At 61.0% G+C, this 20,182-nt stretch overlaps 1 protein-coding gene across 1 annotated transcript in view; it reads right to left on the reverse strand.

Annotated features, from left to right (window-relative positions):
• Positions 1 to 20,182, reverse strand: part of WDR27 (WD repeat domain 27) — a 65,840-nt gene that overhangs the window by 36,139 nt on the left and 9,519 nt on the right. The window contains exons 7-20 of the mRNA XM_036247797.1: positions 19,697 to 19,817; positions 18,079 to 18,199; positions 16,367 to 16,470; positions 15,821 to 15,882; positions 15,452 to 15,573; positions 14,933 to 15,015; positions 13,134 to 13,212; positions 12,217 to 12,294; positions 8,804 to 8,901; positions 7,744 to 7,833; positions 4,775 to 4,896; positions 4,121 to 4,254; positions 1,928 to 2,025; positions 1,147 to 1,268 (exon numbers count right to left, since the gene is read on the reverse strand). Of these exons, the coding sequence (XP_036103690.1) occupies positions 1,147 to 1,268; positions 1,928 to 2,025; positions 4,121 to 4,254; positions 4,775 to 4,896; positions 7,744 to 7,833; positions 8,804 to 8,901; positions 12,217 to 12,294; positions 13,134 to 13,212; positions 14,933 to 15,015; positions 15,452 to 15,573; positions 15,821 to 15,882; positions 16,367 to 16,470; positions 18,079 to 18,199; positions 19,697 to 19,817 (1,434 nt within the window). The remainder of the gene's footprint in view (positions 1 to 1,146; positions 1,269 to 1,927; positions 2,026 to 4,120; positions 4,255 to 4,774; positions 4,897 to 7,743; positions 7,834 to 8,803; positions 8,902 to 12,216; positions 12,295 to 13,133; positions 13,213 to 14,932; positions 15,016 to 15,451; positions 15,574 to 15,820; positions 15,883 to 16,366; positions 16,471 to 18,078; positions 18,200 to 19,696; positions 19,818 to 20,182) is intronic.

The following is a 20,182-nucleotide window of genomic DNA, read 5'->3' on the forward strand; positions in this document are numbered from 1 at the left end:
TACCATGATTCGAAACGTCCTAACTAGACAGCCTCTGAGGGTCGAACAGATGCCTGTCTGAGCCTTCACGGGCCCATCTGAGACCAAGCAGGCCCCTCACGGTGAGTGAATGACACGGGCGCTGCCGGGGCTCAGCCTCCCAGCACAGCCCCCCAGCAGCCCCCCGGGCCTCGTCCCAGCCTCTGTCCCAGAGCCCCACCTGGACCTGGGCTGACATACCCCCCCTCCCCCAGCCCAGCCGTCTGTACACTGCTGTCCGGACTGACAGCTCGAGAGGACCTGGGCCCGGAGCGCCAGGCCTTCTCAGGCTTGGAATCAGGGGCCCCACCCACTGCACCCCCGAGAAAGTCTCACTGTGGCCCAAGCCCTCCAGCGTCCACTCATCCAGGACAGCGGCCTGGAGTCGGCGTCTCCTTCCCGTTCACTCCGCCTACCCAACGGGAACGTGCAGGGAACCGGGGATAACGTACTGAAACCGTGGATGACAGAACCTTTAACCAACACAGCAAGACTTCTCTCTAAACAGATGGTCCCCTTGGATCATAACATGACTTCAGAAGGCATTACAAAGTAAACCCTTAATTTGGAAAGCCATTAAAATGTATCAAACTCGAAATTGTAGCTGGAGACCAAACACAGAAGTTTGTTCCCAAGTCTCCCTGATGCTATTCTGAGTAACAAAGTGTCTTCTGAGCAAAACTGTGCAACAATGTATCCATCTAAAGCCCAGCCCCCTGATCAGAGCAGAACCTCCTGTGGGCAGGTTGACAGCATTCCTGTCAAAACCGCAGCTGGCACCTGGGCACCGGCCGCTGTCGGGGGAGTCGCTTCGAGCTCCTGCAGCGTCCGCACGGCCCATCGGCCCACCGGCCCCTCGGTGCGGAGGCGCCCACACCCTCGTCAGGCTCAAGTGAGAACGTGTGACCGTGAAGTCCACACAGACCCGTAAAATAACCAAAGATGAATGAACAGAAATCAACACCCAATACTGTGTGAAAATATCTTCCAATGTCAAACATGGAATAACTTCATGATCAACAAAAACAAACCTTCAATTCTGTGGCAAACATGAAACCGCATCACACATTCCAGTTACTCACTTTAAACATAAAATCTGACAAACCCTGTGTGGTACCAAACACTCACTTTATTTTGACAAATGTGGTGGACAGGCCGTGAGTGAGCTCCCGCGATCACCGCCGCGCTGCGGCCCACGCTGAGGTCGAACACTTCCAGGGTCCTGTCCCGGCCGGCGGTCAGCACGAGGTCTGGGAGGTCCGTTAGGGAGCACTTCTCTCAAGCGCCACACGCGTCCCGGGGCAGCCCCACTCCCCACGTCGGCCCCACAGCAGGCCAGAGCCAGTGGGAAGTGGGGAGCCTCTGAGGACAAAGGGGAGACCCCTAGCAGGGCAGATTTTGAGGTACAAGACTGAGTTCTACTAAGAGGAGAGGCTCGAGGTGCCAGGAAACACTCAGATCCGGAGGTGGCCCAGCAGACGGGTCTGAACGCAGGCACTGGGCTCAGAAGCCAGGCCCCAGGCAAACGGCGGACGGCAGAGCCACGAGGGCCGGCGCCAGGGGTCCAGGCTGCACCACCGAGGACGCACCGCTGGGCGAGCGTGACACACTTGGGGTTCAGGGACCACAGAACTACCCCACTGGCGGTGTCGGCCCCGAGAGCTGAGAAGTGCGCGTGCAGAGCTGCACCCCCAAGTGCACACCGGGAGGAACAGCAGCCCCACCGCCCGCGCCGCAGGTGCTCAGTTGCACTGTTTTTTTTACTTGGAGGCACTTTTCACCGCTGAGCTGAAACTGTGACGCTTTGGAATGAACTCCCCGAGTCCGTGGGTCCCCAGGGCCCAGCAGGTGCGGTGGGGGACCGCTCAGGGCCAGCCGGCGGCGGGGGAGGGGCAGGGAGAAAGGATACGGGAGTAAAACTCGTTCATGGCGGACAAGCTGGTGATCTCCGTGGCGCCGGCTGTGGGGAGCCCCAGGACGGGGGTGCAGCTGCTCTTCTGCTTGTATCTGGGGAGAAGGGAGCCCGTCAGGGGCTCTGTGCCCCTCCACAGCGAGGTGTGCTACCCGTAAAAACATCGGAAATAAAGTGTCCATGTCGCCTAACGGTCATGTTCCGTCACTCGGAGTCAGCTGAGTCGGCCACCTCACCCCACTCCACAGAACGTCCTGAACACAGGCCGTCACCCCCCCAAAGTCCGTGGCTGCTGTCTGCGAGCAAGCCAAGCTCCTCCTAGCTCCAGAGCAACGGTTCTCATCCTGTGGGTCACGACCCCGCTGGGGGTCGCCTAAGACATAACAGTAGCAAAATTATAGTTATGAAGTAGCAACAAGAGTAATTTTGTGGCCGGGGGTCAGCGCAGCATGAGGAACTGTGTTGAAGGGTCGCGGGTCGGGACGGCTGAGAACCACTGCTCCAGAGTCACTGTGCTGAAGGAGACAGCCAGCCAGCTACACGCGGTCTGCATTCCACTCGAGCTGGTTTCTATTTCCCACAGGTCAGTGGACGCACGGTCCGAGCCTGGATGATGGGATCACCCGTGCAAGGGCCTGCTCCCCAGCAGGAAGGGTGTGGCCATGTCCACCAGGGACCAGAGGGGCGGGCACAGGGGGTGAGGCCGGGGCACTGGCAGGAACAGGTGGTGACGGGCACAGCTGCTGGGGATCAGTGAGGATGGCACCACCCACACCTTGCACAGGCAGGTCAGTGCTGCGTGGGTCGGGGGGGGGGCAGGACAGGCTCAGGCACGGAGGGGTGCTCACTGGGGTGACATGGGGTGCAGGACAGAACTCCCAGTGGGCAGAGGGCAGAGCCCCAGGCCTGGGACGCAGCGCTGAGGGCAGGATGGTCGTGCAGCAGGAGGCCCTGTGACTGGGCGGAGACGCTCTGCCAGCGGCACAGCCGAGAAGAGTGAGGAGGGGACAGGACGGTGGGGGGGGGGGGCTGACACCCAGGCAGAGGGCAGCCCGTGAGGGGCAGCGGGGAGGGCAGAGCCGCTCTGAGCTGGACAGGGAGGTACCCGCTGAAGGCACAGGGCTCACATTTCAGGTCAGTTTCAGGTAAACTCATTTCAACCCAACACCTGATTTAGAATCAGGGAGGTGCCCAGAGCCCCTGGTCCTGAGAGGGGCCCTGGTCCTGGGGGGGCCCTGGTCCTGGGGGGGGGCCCTGGTCCTGAGGGGGACCTGGTCCTGAGGTGGGCCTGGTCCTGAGGGGAGCCCTGGTCCTGGGGGACCTGGTCCTGAGGGGGGCCCTGGTCCTGAGAGGGGCCTGGTCCTGGGGGGCCCTGGTTCTGGGGGGGGGCCTGGTCCTGGGGGGACCCTGGTCCTGGGGGGGGCCTGGTCCTGGGGGGGGGGCCTGGTCCTGGGGGGACCCTGGTCCTGAGAGGGGCCTGGTCCTGAGGGGGGCCTGGTCCTGAGGGGAGCCCTGGTCCTGGGGGACCTGGTTCTGAGGGGAGCCCTGGTCCTGAGAGGGGCCTGGTCCTGGGGGGCCCTGGTCCTGGGGGGGGCCTGGTCCTGGGGGGACCCTGGTCCTGGGGAGGGCCTGGTCCTGGGGGGCCCTGGTCCTGGGGGGGGGCTGTACTCCCGGAGGGTGGGCAGTGAGAGGATCCATAAAGAATGGAGGGGCTGGCAGCGGAGCACCTCCAGTGAAGTGCTCCAGAGAAGGACAAATGCAGACCGAGGCCGCCAGGCCCACCCCAGGGACCAGCAGCCTGGTGACGGTGCCCGTGGCCTTCGGCCTCTACGGTGGCGACCGTCCCGCACTCGGAGCCCACAGGCTGGACAAGGAACCAGCTGCCTCCAGCCGAGGCCGGTGCCCAGAGTCTTGCCCCAGCGAGTGACACGCAGGCCTGGCGACACCGCCCAGCACTGCCCGGGGAGCCCGTCCAAGGACGTGGGCACAGCTGCAGACAGGTGCGGCCACCTTCTGGCCCAGCTGTCCTCGGGGCGGGGCTCCCCGCGGGCAGACGCCGCGGCCTCAGCTCGCACCAGCACCTCGGCGGACGGGGTCCACGACACGTCAGTGCCACTCCCAAGTGTACGCACTGTTCGTCCGTCCCTCACGGACGAAACCCGGCTTCCTCAACCGCGAAGGGCCACCGACCTCTTGATCTCATCCTTGCAGGTGTCCAGGTGGCACCTGAGCAGCTGGAGCTCGGGGCCGGACGACAGCAGCACGAAGGAGTCGAGGTAGTAGAACTGAGCGCAGCGCACGGGCTTCAGGAGCCGGTCTCTGCCCTGCGGTGCACAGAGCGCACATCACGTGCTGCCAGGGAAACGCAGCATCGCTGCTCCACGCGGGAAGCTCTCGTCTCGGCACCGGACAGCTGCTCACGGCCAACGCTACACCTCGTCCCTTCCCCCCGGCTTCTAGAAGAGGCCACGTGATCGCTTCCCCTGCCCCTGTCTGGAGGTGGCCCTGATCAGCTCCTCCCTGTAAGTCACACTGAGTGAGCGCTGAGACTCACCCCGGCATCGCAGTGAGAACAGAGCTTCCACTTTGAGGTCGTCACACATGCAGGCGTGTTTGACTGTGGGGTGTGTATGTGTGTGTGTGTGTGTGTGTGTGTGTGTGAGACGCATGGTACCCAACATGTGTGTAGGGCACCCACCTTCGGAACACCCCAGTGCCCTGAAGCAGACCCCTGGTTGGCCCCGCTCCCTGACCCCGGGCGCGGAGAAAAGTGTTGCAGGGCTGTGACTGCCTACAGCCCGGGACTGAGGCTGGACACCTGGCAGCGGCAGGAACCACCATTACCAGGCTCAAGGCGAGCTCCCTCCGGTGCACCGACCACACCCGCAGGGTCCCGTCCTGGGAGGCGGACAGCAGCCACCGGTTGTCGTGGCTCCAGCCCAGGGCGCTCACCGCCCCGTCATGACCTAAGGGAAGAAGACAGGGGGGGGAGAGACCCGGGTCAAGGTCACAGTGATGCCAGTGGACCCAAAGCCCACGGAGGTGAGACTTCATTTTAAGTCTTCGTGTGGTTTCTGAAGAGTGTGTTTCCAAAATTCACGTACTTTGAAATACAAAGTTCAAGATGGGGGTGCACCTGAGAGTATATTTTAAAACGGCTTCATGAAATATCGCCAATTATAAAGTGTACAGAAACCTGCGGGCTTCCAAGAATGTGCTTTAAGTAACTGCATTCTGCTAACACGGAAGGAAGTCAGAAGGTTCGGTGAACATGTCCCCGTGTGATGCAATGACCGGCTGTGACGGGCCCGGTGGCTCAGGCTCCTGGACATCACGAGCACACGCCCGAGATCACCCCACGGAGGCCGCCGCACCGACAGTGCATGTGACCTGCGCACAGCTTCTCAGACGCGTGGCGTTGAACCCGTGGGCCGAGAGGGAAGGAAGGGAACAGCTCAGACCCCTCCCCGGGCCAGGAGATGAGCACCGGCTTCTCCCTTCTCCTCAAACGCCCCAGAGGCTCCAAGGTGCCGAGGGCGGTGTGTCCCTCGGGACAGGCGACTCTGGACCTTCCCGTCCCCGCCGTCACCAGCCCTGGTTTGGCACAGCCGTGTCTGCGGACGGAACCCCACCTTCCTGCCAGGCGGCTGGGACGGCAGAACAACTAAACGTAGACCCTGGGCCCAGTCACCACGGGTGTGTTCCTCATCCCACGGGAAATAAACCGCCACTCCAACAGGAAGGACAGTGCGGGACCCTGCACCTGCCCCGCTGTGTCCGGCGGTCAGCTGTGCCCAGCTGGTGCGGCAGGGTGGCCCACACCGCCTGCAGCCGGAGGAGACCCTGACCTGCTGGTCCTGCCCCACGTTCCGGGCAGCAGGTCGGACATCACACGTTGGCCACCGCCAGGGCCTCATCGCTATCCTCATGGCTGCCTGCGTGTGAGGTACACGCAGTCACTCGCAGACGACACAAGGAGGAGCCGTGTCTCCGGGGCACGCGTGTCGGAAACCAGGCCAGCGAGGAGCAGGACCCAGAGCTCAGCCACATCTGCGTGGCTCTGCCGCCCTCTGGTGGGCATCCCTGGGCGTGCGGCCGTCGCTGGTGCCCAGCTGACCCTCCACCAGCAGGGTGTCTGGGCTCTGCAACAGGGTGGAGAGGCCCCGACAAGGTGCCGGGACGAGAGGTCCGGGTGCTGCCGCCAGGCGGCCCAGGGGACAGAAGGCCTCACCGTCCAGCTATGGGACCTCCCCACGTGCCCTCTGCCCTGCGGAGAGCTCCTGGCACACGGGTGAGGCCACGGACTCCCTGCACACGTGGCAAAGAGTGGACAAGGCCCCACGTCAGAGGGACGCCCGCCCCTGGAAGTCACCCCCTGTGACGGCTGTTCCCAGGTCCCTGAGACCACTCGTCCCCTCTAGTCCTCCCATCCCTCCTGCTACTCACAAGTGACCAGCCAGGAACAGGGTGAACAGACGCCCAGGCCCAGGTCCCATGGGAAGGGCGGGGACCCCAGGGAGGAACGCGGGAGGGGCCACAGGCAGAGGCAGAGGACAGACGGGCTGAGGGAGACAGGTGCTCGGAGCTTCACTTCCTCCCTCTGTAAGAATCAGTTCTCCCGATTCCAGCCTCCAACGAAATGTTAACTAAATCTGACCCAGGAGTGGCTGACCCCAGAACGTGCCTGTCACACCCCTCCTCCTCGGGTGGGGACCCCAGTCCTCTCAAGACACAGCGCTAGGTGGAAATGCACTGACATGTGAGCAAGAAGTCAATCCTCTGTCACAGTGGCCGTGACAGCCCTTGGGGTCTCCTCGGGTGCTCGCGGGGCAGCTGTGCCCCAGGTGTGGGCCTCCAGCAGGAGGTCTTCCTTCAGCACCGAGCTTGCTGCACGGTCAGAGCGTCCTCACTGGGACAGACCAGAGCACCTGTTTCCCTGCTCTGGGTGTCGAGAAGCCAGTCGGATTCTCAGAGCGGGAACACGCATCTGTGATTTGCTGAAATGTGTGGGCAGCAGGGACCCTTCTCCCCAGAACAGAGAGCGAGCCCTTGTTGGAAAGGGACTTGAGATGCCGCTGCGTTCCCGCCCCAGGACTGTCCACAAAGCAGTCACCGCGCCAGCCGCCGAGCTCCAGAGAAACGTGTATACAGAGTCCGCGGAGCCACCGCGTCCCGGCCCAGGGCACTGGCAGCGCAGGCTCGGACCTGGGGCACGGCCACCCCCGAGGGCCATCACCCCCACCTGGCGGAGCTGCCAGCTGGGGAAACCCAAGGGGGCGCCTGTCCCACAGGTGTGGCCTCCCCGCCCACCTGGGCCCAGCTCTGCAGTTCAGTAGAGTCTGTGGTTCTGTGGGCTGTGGGCTGTGGGGGCTCTTGTGGAAGGTGTGCCCTGTCAGTTCCGGAGCAAGGAGCCCGGGGAACCGAAGCAGAGAGGCCGGCGCAGGCGGGGCCCGAAGCCCACACCACAGCCACGACGTCAGGACGGCAGCAGGGTGACGTGGCCGCCTCACGCAGATCCGCGGCTCCAAGGGCTCCTTGCTTGAGAAGTGTCCACGCACAGATCCGCCACCTCGCACGAACCCACCAGCTCGCACGCCCATCACACCTGCAGTACGTCCACGGGTCCCCCCTCACCTCCCCAGACTCGCACCTGGCCGGGCACCACCAGGAGCTCTGGGCTCTGCTCCGCCCCCCCGCTCAGGCCCGGCCGTTCTGCGCTTGTCTTACAGGAAACGGGAGTGGCCTTCAGCAAGTAATAACCAGGACCACACGAGACCCACGGAAATGCAGGTTAGCTGAGGTAGACAGCTTACCTGAGAACACAGCAGGTGTCCCAGTGAGGTCGGCAGCAAGGACCAGTGCCAGGTGGTTGGCTAGGCCGCAGGCCAGCTGCCGCCCGTCTCCTGCTCGGGAGGAGAGAGCGAGTTCAGTTAACTTGGCGACTTCCTCCCCAGGAAGCTCTCCTCCCACTAAGCCCCGGAGGAGCCGAGGATGCACAGCCAAGGTGCCCGCGCGGGCTGAGCCCAGAGCACCCCGAAGCCCGGCGCCCACTCCAAGCCCTGCGCCTCCAGCCTCCCGACAGCGGACGTCTAAGAGTGTGTCTGGCTGAGCAGCTGTCTGAGCATCTCCCCGAGACGAGGTGGGACCAGTGGCAGGTCTCCTCTGGAAGACTCGCTCGAGGACCCTCCCAGACAGTCACATGCTCAGTACTAAGCCTGCAAACACCTCATCACACGGGATTTACCGACAACGCAGGAACTTCCTTGGCTGAATTATATGAAAAACAAGGGGGATTGAGCTCGGTTGTGAGTAACCACCACCTGCAGGAATCCGCCTGAAGGACTCCGGGCAACGGCTGGGCACACGCGGGAGCTGTCAGGGGCCGGGGTGCTGCTCGGCCCAGGCCCACGTCCACCCGGACTGAGGGCAGGGACCTCGGAGCCAGTGTCCACCCAGAGCCGCGATCAGGGCCTCCGCGCGTCTCCCAGCCGCCAGGAGGGGAGCCGGAGAAGGGGGTTCGTGCCGACAGCAGAGCGGCGGCTGCAGGTGGAGCCCGGCCCACAGGGGCAGCGCCGACAGGACGCCATGTCGCCACCTGCACTGTCCTTTAGCCGACAGGAGACCAGGAGCCCAGGCGGGCAGTGACCAGGGGAGAGTGTGTCCGTCCTGCCAGGCTGCTCCCGGTGTGGGGGGGGGGACCAGAGGCGCAGGCCTGGGGGTGCTCGGCCTGAGCCCGGAGGCAGGCGGGGCTCCACACCTGCCCCCTCGCCGCAGGGAAAGCGCGCTCCAGCCCCACCCTGAGCTCGGAGCGACCAAGATTCCCCAAATCTGCTCGCAGCAGACAGGGCAGAGGGCGCCTTCCCGCACCCGCACCTGAGAACTGGACGCAGCGCACGGCCCCCGGGCCCTGGGCGACTGTGAGCTGCCTGCGGAGTCTGGTCGGCAGAGAGCTGTCCACAGGGTAGTCCTTGCTGGAAGGGACGGGGAAACAGACATCGGGAGAGAGTCCAAGGTGGGACTAAAGTAAACAGTGCGTTTGCCCATCTGCCCGTCAAGCTGGGCTCCCTCACACCTGGATGTACATGTGAACTCGCTCTTACATCCAAAGCCAAGAGAGAATCAAACAGACTTGCGTTCTTTATGCCAAAAGTGCAGGTGTTTTAAGTACAAAATATCAAGGACGTGTCACATGTCACATAAACTGATGTGAACACAGTGATTCTCCGGGTGGGTTTGTCAGGAAAGGGTTTCCTTCCCAGTTTAGACTCCGGGGGAGGTCACCACACTGACTACCTTCATGATGAACAAATCACCCCACTCCCAGCTGTGAAGAGACCAGGGCTGGTTGGGAGGAAAGGGCTGAACCAAAGTCCAGAGGGAGGGCAGGACAGATGGGCGGACGGGACCCAGGAGCCAGCAGCGTGACCCAGAGACCGTGTCCTACACAGACGCTCCCCCTTCACCCATAGCAGGAACGGGGACTAGCCAGACTGTGGGGGGCCTACACGTCCTCCCCTCCTCGGGTCCCACCCCACATGGACACTCAGCCTGAAGCCCCCGTCACACGTGTGGTTGTGGGTCTGAGACACGCAGAACAGCTGGAACCGGCAGGAGGCCACGGAGGGAAAGCAGCTCTGACCTGGAACTATGCACACTTATCCACAAGCATGTCCACACACATGTACACACTCATCCACACACATGTACACACACTCATCCATGCACACACCCACACACATGTGCACACACTCATCCATACATACATCCACACTCGTCTGCACACGTGTACACTCATCCATGCATACATCCACACACTCATCTACACGTGTACACACTCATCCATCCACACATTCACCCACACACATGTACACACACTCATCCATGCATACATCCACACACATGTACACACTCATCCATGCATACATCCACACTCATCTGCACATGTGTACACTCATCCATGCATACATCTACACACTCATCTACACGTGTACACACACTCATCCATCCACGCATTCACCCACACACATGTACACACACTCATCCATGCATACATCCACACACTCATCCGCACACGTATACACACTCTCATTCATGCGTACATCCACACACCCACACACATGTGCACACACTCATCCATGCATACATCCACACACTCATCTACACATGTACACACACTCATCCATCCACGCATTCACCCACACACATGTACACACACTCATCCATGCATACATCCACACTCATCCGCACACGTATACACACTCTCATTCATGCGTACATCCACACACCCACCACATTGTCACACACATCCTCCAGGCATACATCCACACACATCATCGACAACGTGTACACACACTCATCCATCCACGCATTCACCCACACACATGTACACACACTCATCCATGCATACATCCACACACTCATCCACACACGTATACACTCTCATTCATGCGTACATCCACACACCCACACACATGTGCACACACTCATCCATGCATACATCCACACACTCGTCTACACACGTACACACTCATCCATGCATACATCCACACACGTGCACACACTCATCCATGCATACATCCACTCATCCGCACACGTATACACACACTCGTCCATGTGTACATCCACACACCCACACACATGTGCACACACTCATCCATGCATACATCCACACTCATCCGCACACGTATACACACACTCGTCCATGCGTACATCCACACACCCACACACATGTGCACACACTCATCCATGCATACATCCACACTCATCTGCACACGTGTACACGCACTCATCCATGCATACATCCACACACGTGTACACACCCATCCATGCATACATCCACACACTCGTCTACACACGTGTACACACTCATCCATGCATACATCCACACACCCACACACATGTGCACACACTCATCCATGCGTATATCCACACTCGTCTGCACACGTGTACACGCACTCATCCATGCAAACATCCACACACTCATCCGCACACGTGCACATACTCATCTGCAGGGAATCTGCACACCTCCTGGCCTGTCCACGCGCCTGTGCACAGGCCTGCCGCACAGCTCACCAGCACCACCCACGGTCTCAGCTTTCCGGTGTGCGGATGGCTGGGCTCAGGACAGCTGCCAGGTGCGGCTCTGCCACGGCCCCTCCACAGAACACCCCAAGAGCCACCATCACAGCAGAGGCGGCCTCCTGGTCTGGGGAGCCGGGCTCCCAGGAAAGCAGAGTTGGGTGTGACTGTGGAGCTGCCCCCACTGCCTGAGCGGTGTGTCCCCGGGTGGGAGGCATTTGTTGGACGCAGACTGACCACGGCGGTGGCTGCAGGGGACGGACGAGCAGGAAGACCCTCCCGGAGCACAGGGGAGCCGGATCAGCAGGAGTGCGCGGAAGGAAGCAGCTCCCACGCCGGGGCACGTGTGCGGGGGGAGTGCCCTGCAGCCTGCACCCCTGGCCTGTGCTACACGCTGTGGGGCAGCCCTGCAGCCTGCGCCCCGGCCTGTGCTACACGCTGTGGGGCAGCCCTGCAGCCTGCACCCCCGGCCTGTGCTACACGCTGTGGGGCAGCCCTGCAGCCTGCGCCCCGGCCTGTGCTACACGCTGTGGGGCAGCCCTGCAGCCTGCGCCCCGGCCTGTGCGACACGCTGTGGGGGAGCCCTGCAGCCTGCACCCCCGGCCTGTGCGACACACTGTGGGGGAGCCCTGCAGCCTGCACCCCGGCCTGTGCTACACGCTGTGGGGGAGCCCTGCAGCCTGCGCCCCGGCCTGTGCGACACACTGTGGGGCAGCCCTGCAGCCTGCACCCCTGGCCTGTGCCACACGCTGTGGGGCAGCCCTGCAGCCCCCAAGCCCTCCAGTCCGCCCGTCACAGGGACAGGCGGGGAGCCAGAGCCGGGCAGCATGGGGGCCGCTGGACAGAGGGGTTTGCCTACTTCAGGGTCACGCTCTGGCCACTCGAAAGCAGCACAGAGCCTGCCCCGGGGCGAGCTCCTCCGTTCAGTGCCCAGGAGCTCACCCGGGGTGGTCAGCAGCCACGACACCCCCTCAGAGCAAGTGCAACAAAGAGTAAAGGTCCCAAAGCTGTTGGGGGGCAGGAGCGCGTCTGAAACACGCGAACACAGCACTCACGCTTGACTGAAGGACACACATAAACCATGTCCGCGTCTGTGCACAGTGGTACGAACAGACAGACATAGGAAAGGCCCTACACCTGTTTGGAAAGTTCAGTTAACTATTGGAAGGGCTTCTCCGAGTTGGTCCCAGCTCACTTTGGTCACCTACTAGGTGTGAGACTTCTTGCACTTTGAAGACCTTCTGCTGTCACCCCTGGTCCCGGTCTTCGGGGAGAACATGGCCGCACTGGGGGAGAAAGCCCAGTCCTCAGGGTTTGAGCTCACGAGCTCGGAGCCTCTTGAGAGGACAGTGAAGACAAGCGCAGAAGTGCCGTCAGCGCCCCAGGCAGTGATGGCGCAGCCAGTGCTGGACAGTGAGCCGGACGTGGGTGTGAACGCCCTGAGCACACGTGTCCTCACAGGTGCAGCAGGGCCCGGGGGCGATGCCCAGAGGGCAGGCGGGGTGACGGGAGGCAGGGTGGCTGCGGGGCACCGTCAGGGGAGCACAGAAGAGGTGAGGTCAGCAGGAAGGGCTGACCAGGAGAAACCTGCAGAGCCCACCGAGGCCCCTGCCCTGAGCTTGGGCCCACGGGGCCAGGTAACAGGCCCTTCCAGCCGCCACGTGAGAACAAAGGCCACGAGCTGAGGGGGAGGCGGGCAGCAGCCCCGAGACGGTGGGAAGCGGCTCCGGGACCCGGGACCTGCCAGCCTGGCGTACGGGAAGTGCCGCGTGAGCCACCGCTTCCCGCCACGCTCAGGCCGGCCCTCCCGCAGTCCGCGCGCCCAGCTCTGAGTGCGGGACGAGCGCCCGCGGGGAGCCAGGCTGCGGTCGGGGGCAGCGCCGTCAGGCCCGCACACCTGTGCCTCTTCGGGCCTCAGCTCGCAGGTCGCCGTCGTCATCACTGTGCCCAGCCCGGGACCACAGGGCTGACCAGAGCCCGGTGCACAGCGCACTCGGGAGCCCGCACCTCTGTGACGGGGCTGTTCTGGGCTCCGACCACATTCAAACTGCTCCCGTCCCTCGGGCGGCCCTCAGGACCTTTCCCACGACCACCACGTCCCCACGGGGTGTGGGCCTCTACTCACTGCGGGGCGGACGTGTACCCAGAGGACCTGATGCGGCTGTGGAAGACCAGGGGCTGGTCCCGCAGGGCGCTCCGAGCGGCTGCGTGGGGGTGAGAGAGCAGACGAGGACAGAGCCCTTAAACACAGCAGTGTCCACCACCACGGTGAGCGCGTGCGGACTGTGGGGTTCACCCAGTGCCGACCAGCCAGCTACTCCAACCTCCCACTCACGCTTCCGTCACGGGACAGAACAGCAGTGAGATGTCACGCTGTGTGACCTGAGCCCGTCACACCAGCACATTCAACGGCAAGAAGGCCCCCTGCCCTGCATCAGCCCCCGGGGTCTTCACAGCACAGCCGGACAGAAACTCGGCCCCCGCAGGACCGAACCACCGGTGGTCATGAGTCTTGACAATGCCTTCCGACAAACAAAATCCTGCAGAGGGGTTCACTGTACGCACATTTAACACTTGGCGTTCAACACGAATACTCTGGACAATATCATAAATAACTTCAGAAAAACAGATAATTGCATTATGTTGATTTTAGAAACAGTTTTGTTTTAAAAACTAAAACAAAGCCGTCAGCTCTGCTTCAAAGCTGGTGCCATCAGAGGGCAGCAGATGTTTACGTTGCACAGACCCTACCCCCAGGGGGGTGCCCTGAACCACAGGCGTGGCAGAGGCCCCTGGGGTCGGGCGAAGGGGCAAACACTGTCCCGAGAGCTGCAGAATGAGACGGGGAGTCGGGGAGACGGGGAGTCGGGGAGACGGGGAGTCGCGCTGCGTCGGTGCGGCTGACCGCAGGAGTCTGGACACCAGGCTCGCAAACGGGAGGCCGCCCAACCTTGACAGATGCTGTCGGCGGGAGCTGGGCGGGTCTGGACACATGTGCCCCCGTCACGCCGTCGGCGGCCGGGAGGGATTCTGAGTGGGTCATCGTCACTCACCCCACCCGAGTGTTTCTGAACATCACAGACTTTCAACACCAGAATTCCCCTCTGGATACAAAGACTGTGCAGAAATGGACACGTGTATGATGTGTGCACCACACTGCACGTGTGGTGTGACGTGATGTGACACGTGACGTGACATGAGAAGGCATTTGATGGCTGTGACACGAGGCTGTGACATGTGGCATGCTATCATATATGACGTGGCGTGGCGTGACGTGAGAGTCTGAGGGGCCACAGGCAGCAGGACAGACAGAGACCAGGCTGATGAGCAGCTGTTTTCTCCCGGGGTCAGTAAGAGGCTTCACAAGACTGATGGGGACTTGGGGTTCACCACTGGACAGAACAAATGATGTCACTTAAAATACAGTTAATTTGTCAAAGTATCTCTTTGTAAGAAGCAACATGTGGATTTGTTTGGATGCTTCTTAGAACAAGTGATGAGAAAATGTGTATCAGAAGAATATTTGTGTCCTGGCTAACTCAAGATACCACGAGGGCCACTGCAGTTCGGACACGAGTGTGGTGACCAGGAAGAAAATGTCCACGTGTCTGACCGACTGTGTGTGCGGTCACATTAGATGATGTAACTGGAGTTTGCATTTTCAAACTCTTCAGCGGAGAGAAACGAGAACAAGTGTCTCATGAAAAACCAACGCTGAGTGCCCACCAGGGGCCGCCACTCGCCGCCACTGGAGAATCCACCACTGTTCTAAACGCTACTGAATCCTGTGGCCACACCCAGCCAGGAGAGGAAACACCTGGCACATCCCCCCCACAAACACGAGGGCAGGGAGACAGGTGCCCGGACGAGCGCGGCCCCAGCAGCCCGACGCGCTGACGGCTGTCTCGGGCACGAGGCACTGACCGGCCTGCCTGTGACTAGCCGGCTTGGCACAGTCTTCCTCAGCGGGTCCGAAGTACAGAGGAGAGGGCGGAAAGACACAGGAGCTAAAACAGAAACAGAAAACTTCTGTGGGAGCAAACGTGTATGTCGGAGCTGTTTTAACAAAACACCCTTAGGGACAGTGACAGGTCACGCAGACAGCGACAGGCACTGCTGGGAGGGGAGGGCGACAACGAGCGTGTCTCTAGTCAAGGTGCTGGTCTGTGATCTGCGTCTACCCAGGAAAACAACCGTGCTTCCCACGAACACACACGAGACGGACACACTGCACGAGCAGCGATTTCTTTCAAACGAGGTTAGTGCAGTTGGGAGTTCACTAACGTCACTCTAAATTCTGCCAACTGATACTGGGGCACATGCAGCACCCTGGGCAGCCCCACCTGGGCAGCCCCACCTGGGCAGCCCCACCTGGGCAGAACCACCTGCGCAGACCCACCTGGGCACAGACCCACCTGGGCAGAACCACCTGCGCAGACCCACCTGGGCAGCACTGAGAGATGTGTTTCCAGGTGGGGGTGCTGCTGCGATCTCACCAGAGCGGCCAGGTCAACCTCCAACACGGCGATCTCATTCCCAAACATGGATGCGAGTAAGCAAAAGGCCTGCAAGGGGTCGTGACAGAGTTAATGACGTCACTGAGACCGTCGTGATGTGTAACCCAACTCCCAACGCAAACGCGCCTCCTCCCCAGTGAACCCGCATCCGTCACTACCAGTCACGCTGCCCGGCTGTCACAGCGTTCACACGGACCTCACGTGGAAAGCCCGGCAGTCACGTGGAAGACAGCACAGTTCATGCACGTGGACAGACACGACGCGGACGCAGAGGCAGGGCGTGTCCAAGACTGACCTTGTCATTGCGGCTCATCAAGGCACACGACCCAGCTACTTGAATGCTGAGGTTCCGAAAATCTTAATGTTCAGCAGAGAAATAAACAAGCAGGGTGTAAGGGGCAAGGCAGGGACCTGAGCACGAGCGACATGTTCCACCGCGTCCCTGCCACTGCAGGACGGCACAGGGACCGCCCACGGGGCAGCTGGTGCAGCTCACCACACGCGTGGGCGTGCGGCGGAGAACACAGACCCCGCAGCTGAGCACCTGCCTGTGGAGCCCAGGGGGACGAGCAGGGTCAGTGCCGAGCAGGGGGAGCGGGGCTCAAGCGCAAGGCCAGCAGGGCCCTACGGCCGGAAAGGGGGCCCAGGAGAGGGCCTGGGGGCTGGGGTCCCAGCAGCACAGACGCGTGTCCCCGAGGGAGCAGGCGGTCACCAGTGACTCGCCCATCTTGTCCTCACTTCAAACGGCAGCGTTTCTACCCAGAAACAGACTCCCCCAAAGCAGTCAGAAAGCCACTCGCGCGCGGAGGGCAGAGGGAGGCGGCCCGGGCTTCCTGCTCACCCTTGTAGTACAGCACAGCCTCCAGCTCAAAGCTCGCCAAGTTCAGGACCAGGGACCCCACGGTGCTTCCAACCCACAGGCCGCCAGCAGTCTCCGGAGCGAGGCTGTGTAGAGGGACAGTGCATGGTGTCACAGCGTCACCCGGACTCCGTGAGCAAGGCGCGTAGGTGTGTGGCGCAGGGACCGCACAGGGTCTCCGGCTGTCGCAGGCGCTACCGACACTCCAGTCCACAGTCACCCACACGAGGCAGTAAGAGGTCTGGGCTTCCCAGGGACCGAACACCTAATGAAGAAAGTCACTCAAAAGGCCAAAACCTGGTCCAACTGAACTCTCATCTGGGATACTTTACTTCCGCCTGCGGTCACGAGAGGTTGGAGACACGTCCCCGCAGGACAGCACACGGGCATGCCCGTGAGGGCTCCCCTGTGAGGGCTCCCCCGTGAGGGCTCCCCCGTGAGGGCTCCCCCGTGAGGGCTCGTGCCGTCGGGCATCCCCGTGAGGGCTCCCCTGTGAGGGCTCCCCCGTGAGGGCTCCCCCGTGAGGGCTCGTGCCGTCGTGGCACTGGCAGGCAGTGTCGCTGTTTCCTCCTCAATTCACAGACAGACAGTCTCTACCCGATCGATCGGCCCTGCCGCTCACGCCGGCTGGACTTGCAGGCCACCTGTGACCCACGGGCATCTCGAGGACACTGACCCTGCACAGCCTCGTCCTGGGCACCTCCGACACCCTCACCTCCAACACCAGACAACTGGGCGGCCCAGCGAGTCATCCTGGACAGAAGGCGGACCCCGTGAACCTGCACCCCCTGGTCAGGGCCACGGCTCTGAGAGACACGGGTGTCCACAGCCTCAGACCCATCAGCTCAACTGCCGGCCAAGCAACTTCTCCGTCCCAGCCTCCGCTCACGGGGCCAGCCAGGCAGGGGCGTGGGTGCTGAGATGGGGCCCCGCCACCTGGGCGACCCAACTCCTCAGCTTCCCCCCAACACCCGCCTCTTGTTGGGGGTACCAGAGTCCTCCAGAACCTCCCATGCTGTGTGGGGGCAGATGAGTACACTCACTACTTGAGCTTTTAATCATAAACAGTGGCTTCCTTGCATTATCAAATATTTATGACGTTTCTATCAGACACAGATAAACTCAGCGAGGTCAATGTTAAAAGTATAAGGTATGACAGAGAGACAAAGTTTGGAATGAGTTATGATCACATCTCCCCTTTGCCCCACCACACAAGTCAAGATCGGCCTAGATTTTTATGAACAAAATAAAAATAATCCCATATTTTTTAAGTAAATTTAAAATAACTGACCAAGTTTACCAAATTTAAGACTTAAAATACACTGCCCGGCCGGTGTGGCTCAGTGGTCGAGCGTCGACCCTGCACCAAGAGGTCACTGGTTCATTTCCCAGTCAGGACACAGGCCCAGGTTGTGGGTCAAACCCCCAATGGGGGGCGTGCAAGAGGCGGCCAGTCGATGTTTTCTCTCATCGATGTTTCTGTGTCTCTCTCCCTCTCCCTTTCTCTCTCTCTCAAATTAATAAAAAAAAAAAAATTTTTTTTAAATAAAGGACTTAAAATATGCAATCCTAAGAACACTTGCAGTTTTCATCACTTAGACTAAAACAACTGGGTCTTATTTTCATCATTCTAAGAAGAACCTGATTTAAGAGGCTCCCTCCTCCGGTGGCCCAGCCAGATTCCTCATACTCACCCCCCATGTCCGGGGTTCAGGATGAGCGACAGGTCGCAGCCTGACAGGCCCAGGACGGGAAGGGCCGTGTCCGCCTCGTCCCCTCTGTCCAGCTTGTGTGCAGGGGGCGGCTCCCTCTCTCCTGGGAACAGAGTCATTGACGACCCCACATGGGGACGCTGGGGGAACCTCTGCTGCTAGGATCGCTCAGGTCAGAAGCCGAGGCACCTGCAGCTCCTTCACTGAAGAACAAGTGAGGGACCAGACACAGACCAGGGGGCCTGCAGGCGACCGGTCTCAAGTGCAGGCCGCGGAGGAGTGAGGACAGTCGCTGTGGGTTTAACTCTGACTCCTGAGCGGGTCTGAGGCCTACTTCACAACAAATGGGTATGGACACAAGAAACAATAAAACCAAGACTTAAAGCACCGTGGAATCGATGTACCGGATGTCGGCGCTTCCTGACCTAGTGAGAACTACAGACTAAAAGAAGAAACACAATGATGAGCATGAGGGGCCACAGACCACAGACCACACGCTGGAGCATGGACGCTGCCGGCGACACTCACCTATCGACGCATCTGCTGGATTAGAAGTAAAATCAACAGTTTCTGCGTTGTGTCAGCCCCATTAGGGACAGCGGAGAAAACACCAGGGTGTGTGGTGACAGAGTGGTAATGGTGACTGATATGGTGACAGTGGCATGGTGACTGTGTGACACGGTGACAGTGATGTGGTGACAGAGTGGCATGGTGGCTGTGTGACATGGTGACAGTGATGTGACAGAGTGGCACGGTGGCTGTGTGACATGGTGACAGTGATGTGGTGACAGAGTGGCACGGTGGCTGTGTGACACGGTGACAGTGATGTGGTGACAGAGTGGCACGGTGGCTGTGTGACACGGTGACAGTGATGTGGTGACGGAGTGGCATGGTGACTGTGTGACACGGTGACAGTGATGTGGTGACAGAGTGGCACGGTGGCTGTGTGACACGGTGACAGTGATGTGGTGACGGAGTGGCATGGTGGCTGTGTGACATGGTGACAGTGATGTGACAGAGTGGCACGGTGGCTGTGTGACATGGTGACAGTGATGTGACAGAGTGGCATGGTGGCTGTGTGACATGGTGACAGTGATGTGACAGAGTGGCACGGTGGCTGTGTGACATGGTGACAGTGATGTGACAGAGTGGCACGGTGGCTGTGTGACATGGTGACAGTGATGTGACAGAGTGGCACGGTGGCTGTGTGACATGGTGACAGTGATGTGACAGAGTGGCATGGTGGCTGTGTGACATGGTGACAGTGACAGAGGGAGCTGGGGACCACTGGAGCCCAGGGTGGGGGAGAGGACAGATGTCAGCAGCAGGATGCGGGAAGAACTGGTCAAGGTGGACTTGGGGATGTGCAGGGCAGACCAGGGGAGCCCTTGGGGGACGTGGACACAGCCAGTAAAGGTGGAGCCGGATGTGTGTGTGTGAACCCCACCCCGTCCTCTCACAAGAACTGCCTGGTGCCTGGAGACGTCCGAGGTCAGGACCCTGACCCTGCCACCCCGCCTCCGCTCCTCACACGGGGCCCTGGACAACTGCGCAGAGAGGGCAGGGGCAGGGGCCCGGCGGGTGGGGTCAGCGACATTACCTGGCTGGCTGCCCAGCCTGGACCCGACCCTCCTGGTGGAGAAGCTGTCCGTCTCCTTCCTCAGGTCCACACGTGTCACAGGACGGTAGTGATGGCTCTCCACCAGACTGAAGACCCACAGCTGCCAGCAAGACAGCAGACCGTCAGCCCGTCGGAGGGCGCGGACGAAGGGCAGGGAGGCGGATGAGGAAGGAGGTGGGGCAGACAGGGCCTGCCCTCTGCTGGTAGGTGGGCGGGGAGACCACTGGGGCAGACACCTTTCACAGGGTCTCCCTCCCAGACCTGCACCTGGGGGCCCGGGTCTCCTCCCCGACACACACCACCAGAGACACGCCCATCACTGGACGACCACGCGGCACCGCGGTCGACATCCTCGGAACCAAACACATGGTCCTGGACAGCCAGGGCTCAGGCGGTTGGAGCGTCAGCCCGTACACCAAAAGGTTGTGGGTTCGATCCCCAGTCAGGGCACACACGGGAGGAAAA

Source organism: Molossus molossus, unplaced genomic scaffold (genome assembly GCF_014108415.1).
Source record: "Molossus molossus isolate mMolMol1 unplaced genomic scaffold, mMolMol1.p scaffold_m16_p_8, whole genome shotgun sequence".
NCBI classification, from domain to species: domain Eukaryota; kingdom Metazoa; phylum Chordata; class Mammalia; order Chiroptera; family Molossidae; genus Molossus; species Molossus molossus.